General features: G+C 32.8%; 1 protein-coding gene across 1 annotated transcript; it reads left to right on the forward strand.

Annotated features, from left to right (window-relative positions):
• The first annotated feature begins 518 nt into the window (after positions 1 to 518).
• On the forward strand, positions 519 to 1,529 carry LOC131074421 (F-box/kelch-repeat protein At1g15670-like). Its single transcript, XM_058011049.1, has one exon. It carries the CDS (start codon positions 519 to 521, stop codon positions 1,527 to 1,529), a length of 1,011 nt encoding a protein of 336 aa, XP_057867032.1.
• Positions 1,530 to 5,322: the final 3,793 nt, after the last annotated feature.

Below are 5,322 nucleotides of genomic sequence, written 5' to 3' on the forward strand. Positions count from 1 at the left end.
ATTATTTAAAGCCCAATTCCTGGGGGCATGGAGGAAACGTAAGAATATAGTAGAAAAATTGGATTCCTGTGCCAATTGACAACCAGGAAAAAGCAATTGGACAAACATGGTGGTCAATTTAGACCGCAAGTGGATAGAGATGCATAGAGATGCAGAACAAAGAGAGCAAGAAAGAAGCCAATAAAGGTAGAGAAGAAAGATTTAGAAATGCTTTCCGTTTTTTCTTGCTATCAGTTTGAAGAAATGTGTTGAAAATAATAGCTAGTGTTGCTAGTATAGAATATAGTAGGCAGCATAGAATATAGTAGGTTGCCTTTGATAAGGAGATTAATTTAGTCTATCTTTTTAGGGCGTTCCCAAAGGATGTGGCCTTTCAGTCTCGAGATGCGTTGTCAAGTATAAAGTAATACTTACAATTAAAAGGCCATTCAAAGACAACCGCATAAAATCTCTGCGGATTCTAGATTTGGTGTGAAAGACTAGAGCTTCATATCTTATTTAAAAAGAAAGGTTTGATAATGGATTTTCTGCAGGAACTCCCTGAACAAATATTTCGAGACATCTTATTGAGAGTGTCATACGAATCTCAACCAAAGATTAAAGAGTTGTTAGAACCTGCTAAAGAAATGATGGAATCTTCCGATTTCTACCAAGATAGAATTAAGTTTGGTGTGGCTAATAACTATATATGCTTGCTCATTCAATATACTGCATACTCATATATGATATCTATATACAATCCAGTTGATGAATCATTTATACTGCACACTCGTATTCCCCGTCGTTTTGAAGCCTCAAATTATCCTCGCATTCTCTATGCTAAAAATAAGCTTGTTTTACTGGGCCTGCAATTTGATGGGAGTTATACTTCAACAATTTTGATATATGATTTATTATCTAATACATGGAAGCAAGGTGCTCAAATTCCAATTGCTCAAAGAATAAATAATTTTGCATGTTGTGTCTCGCCTGAAGGATTGATTTATATTGCAGGAGGGTATTTCAATTATAATTGGGTCAATTTTAGGCGGGATTTTAGTCGTAAAGCAGCAGTATATAAAGTAGATGAAGACGAGTGGGAGCTTCTTCCTGACATGCAACATGAAATGACCGATTGTGGGGGTGTATTTTATGAAGGAATGTTTTATGTCATTAGTCGTAACAATAGAACTCAAAGATTTGATCCCAACACAAGAGTATGGACAATACTTAATTTGTCTTCTCCAATTCCACAGTCCGTCCATGTTATGTTTGGACGACTAATTGCAGTTACAGACAGTAAAATAGAGCAATATGATTCGGAGGGAAATGTGTGGCGAGAATTGGAACCCCTCCCCAAATTCCTTCATTATGTTAAGGCCACAGTGTGGACTGATCGAATTTTCTTGTGCGGATATGAAAGCAGTCGCTGTCGGCGTCTAAAATTTTATATGTATAAAGTGGCAGCAGAGAGGTGGATTTCTTTCAGTGAACCAAAATTTTCAGAGGAAGTAATTCTAGTCACATCTATTTTCACCATAGAAATTTAATATACTGTTCTTTTAAGGAAATATAAAGCATAATATAAATAAATTGTTTTATTAATTCAAGAGGTTATAAGAAATTTTTTTATCATATGATGAAGAGAAAAATACAAAATAAATTTTTTATATCTATTCTTTGGAATCTTACAATTAATGTTGTGCCTTGTCATTTAAAACATATGTATTTCAAAATTCTTACAAATATTAATTTTAATATTATTTTTTATTTTTAAAAAGATTTTCATTATATATATAAATGTTAATTTTATTTTTCTAAAATCAGTATTGATTTTATATATATATATATATATATGTAGTTATTTTGTCAAAAAAATTCAATTGTCAATTTATGAAGTTGAATGGTTCTTGTCCCAAATTGTATATGTATAAACTTGAAGCAATTCTTTATGAGAGGTGGATTTCTATCAATGCACAATTGTTTTAGTGAAAACAATTATCAAATCTATTGTCACCATAGAAATTTAACATACTATAAAATTGTAATATAAACTAGCTTATATATATTAATACACTAGAGTATCCAAACATTCTTTTTAATATAATTAAAATTATAAGTCTAATCGTCATTGAATTGTATTCCTAACATCTTTGAATACTAACCATAAGTTAACCCTAACCATAAATCAAATGTTTTTTCCTATAAGCCTAATCGATCCTTAATGTTAACTTCCGTTTAACTTTATACCTAACCCTTACCCTAACCATGTTTGAACTATAATCATATTTTAACCCTAACCCAAAAAATTCTTTTATAACTTTAATTAAACATTAATTGAATGCATACTACCCCTCCATTTTAAAATTAGTAAAATGAAGGTCCCCTTTTTATCATTATTTCTCTCTATTATTCACCTTTGTTTTTCTTTCCTTTTATCCTTGCCTTTGGTATGTTCCCAGGTTTGGTTTGGTTTGTTTTGTTGCTTGCCTTTGGTATGTTCCCAGGTTTGGTTTGTTTTGTTTTGTTGTGCTTTGTTTCTTTTGTTTTCTAACTTTGAAACTTCAGATTTCTTGATGTTCAATTTCTCCTAAGCCTTCAAGGCTTCAAGACGTGAGGACCCAAAAACCCTAAAATGTTGAAGTCTCCCTCATTTTTCTTTCTTGTTAGTCTTACAATCTCGGTACCCCAATATTCTATGTTCTCTTATTTGTGTCTTATTTTGCTTCATTTTGAACCTCAAAATCCTAGAAGCTCGGGATCCTAGGTTTTCAATGTTCTATTTTGTGTCTCAGAACCCTAAAATCCCTGGATTTTGAGTTCCTTCTGTTTCTTTTCCTTTCAAGCCTCCAAATTCCAAAATCCCAAGATCCCAAGTTCTTCGTGTTGACCTACTTGAAACCTCAAAATTCAAAAATTCTACTATTACGAGTTCTTATCATCTTGTTTGTGTTCTTTTATTCAAAGTTTCAAAACCTCAAGTTCTGGAAGGTATCGTGACCATTTGTCATGTAAGCTCAAGACCTCGGTATCGTAAAACCCCAAAGTTTTTTTGGTTGTCCTGTGATTTCTATTATCGATCGTATGTATAAAAAACTCTTGCAAACTCATTTTCATCTTTTGTGTGTTTGACCGTTCGTGGGCTCTAAGCATTTGGTTATTCTGGTGAATTTGAGCTTACTCATTTTCATTCTTTCATTGTATTCCTTGCCATCTAAGCTGAGGTAGGCATTCATTTTCGTCTTCTTTGTTTTCTCGTTTTGGGTTTGTTTTGTTTTCTTGGTTTTCTTGTTTGCTTTTGAAGTTTTATCTTTCTCCAAAGTATCGAAGTCTTGTGTTCCTGGTATCCCAAAGTCAATTTTACAATTTTGTCCATGACCTTTAGAGACAATCAACTTCAAAAACCCAAGATATCAAAGTTCTGAAATGACTTCTTACAAACACATTGGAGTCTTGGAGGCAATTATACCAGAAGTAAATGCATATAATCGCAGCAATTCTTGGAGGAGAATTGGGAGATCTAGATTAGTAGAAACTATTGTATTTTCTTAGGTAGTTCAATCCCATAATTTGATTTTCTAGTTATTGCACAACATTATGATAAAGATACCAAGAAATGAGTAGATAGAAATGCAAATATAGTTGTCGAACTCTCATCTGACATGTTAGCCTTAAGCTTTGGAATCCCACAATATGAACAAGTAGTCCAAACCATCGAGGAAGAAGCTGTAAAAGACTTTATTAGTAATGTGAGATAGAACTAGGACTATATCAATGACACTTGGCTCAAAGAACCTCGGAAAACAGGTTTGAATGCAACATATAATATTCACAAGAGAGATTTTATCGATGCTCCTTGTGACTTAATGTAATACTGAGTAGACATTTTGGGAAAGAAGATGCTAAACATTATCATCTATAGACCTATCAAATGAAAGCCTTTAAATTAGAGATTGACATCCCGAAAGATTTTAGATATGATGGGATAATTATAGATCCACTCTACCAAGAGAACGAGGTAGACTTGTTGGGTATTGTCATGCATTGCTGCTGCTAGGATATGTTGTTATCATTGATGTCAACATATTTATGTGTATTGCTCTAGTGATTGCTGATTGGGAAGATCTTATGATATGGCTGATCACTATTTTGAAGAGTTGAATATTTCCTCTAATATATTCTTGTGTGATCAAATTTTGTGTTGAGATTTTGGGATATTGTTAGGAATGGTTTGTGTATCTTTAGTCAGATGGTTCATGATTTAGTACTTCACAAGTTATCTTTCTTCATGATAGTTGTTGATCGGTCGTGCTCTATCCTGTATTCAGACTAAAGAGCCTAAGCAAAATGATCTGGTAGAAATTGTTAATTTGGATATTGTTGCTGTTGGTGAAAGATCACTAGAACCTGAAAAATTAGAACAATCAGAAGACTCCAAGGTATGTAAAATTGAATCATTCTAAAAGTCACATTATTGGTGATAAGAACAAGGGTGTGATGACTACAAGAAAATTAGTTATTCAAGAAGTATGTTTGATTTCTAAAGTGCAACCTAAATATGTTGCTAAAGCTTGTAAAGATGAAGGTTGGATGAGAGCTATGGAAGAAGAACTAGATGAGACTGAAAATAATAATAAATGGGATCTTATGCCTAGACCTAAGGATAAGAATGTTATTTTTACTAAATGGGTATTCAGAAATAAATTGAATAAAGTCAGTGAAGCTGTTAGAAATAAAACAAGACTAGTTTGCAAAGGATATTCATAGCAAGAAGGAATTGATTATGAGGAGACTTTTGCCCCAGTTGCCACACTTGAAACTATTAGACTATTTCTTTCTTAGGATGGTTATAAATATTTCAAGGTATATCAGATGGATGTCTAATTTGTGTTAGTGATCTTGAGGAAGAAAGTCTACATTGAGAAGCCTAATGGATTTCCATTGTCAGATGATGGAGACATGGTATATAAATTGAATAAAACTCTTTATCAATTGAAACAAACTACTAAAGCTTGGTATGCTAGATTAGATTAATACTTATTGAAATTGGGATTTACTAAAGGTATTGTTGACATGTCCTATTTGTTGAAATTGGGATTTACTTATTGTGTTTCTTAGTCATGTCCTATTTGTTTTGGTGATCAACATTGACTGTTGTGTGAGTTTTTGATGGTTTCTATCAACCGGTAATGATTATTCATGTTATGGAACTTTCCTGGTACAGTAGCATGTTGTGGTTGAGCTTGGCATGATTTTCAATGGCGTTCATTTTGGAATTTGTTTTAGGATCATGTTATGCTATGTAAATCATTGTATTGGTCCGATGGATGATCTTTGTATCGT

The sequence above is a fragment of the Cryptomeria japonica genome, chromosome 3, assembly GCF_030272615.1.
Source record: "Cryptomeria japonica chromosome 3, Sugi_1.0, whole genome shotgun sequence".
Classification (NCBI taxonomy): domain Eukaryota; kingdom Viridiplantae; phylum Streptophyta; class Pinopsida; order Cupressales; family Cupressaceae; genus Cryptomeria; species Cryptomeria japonica.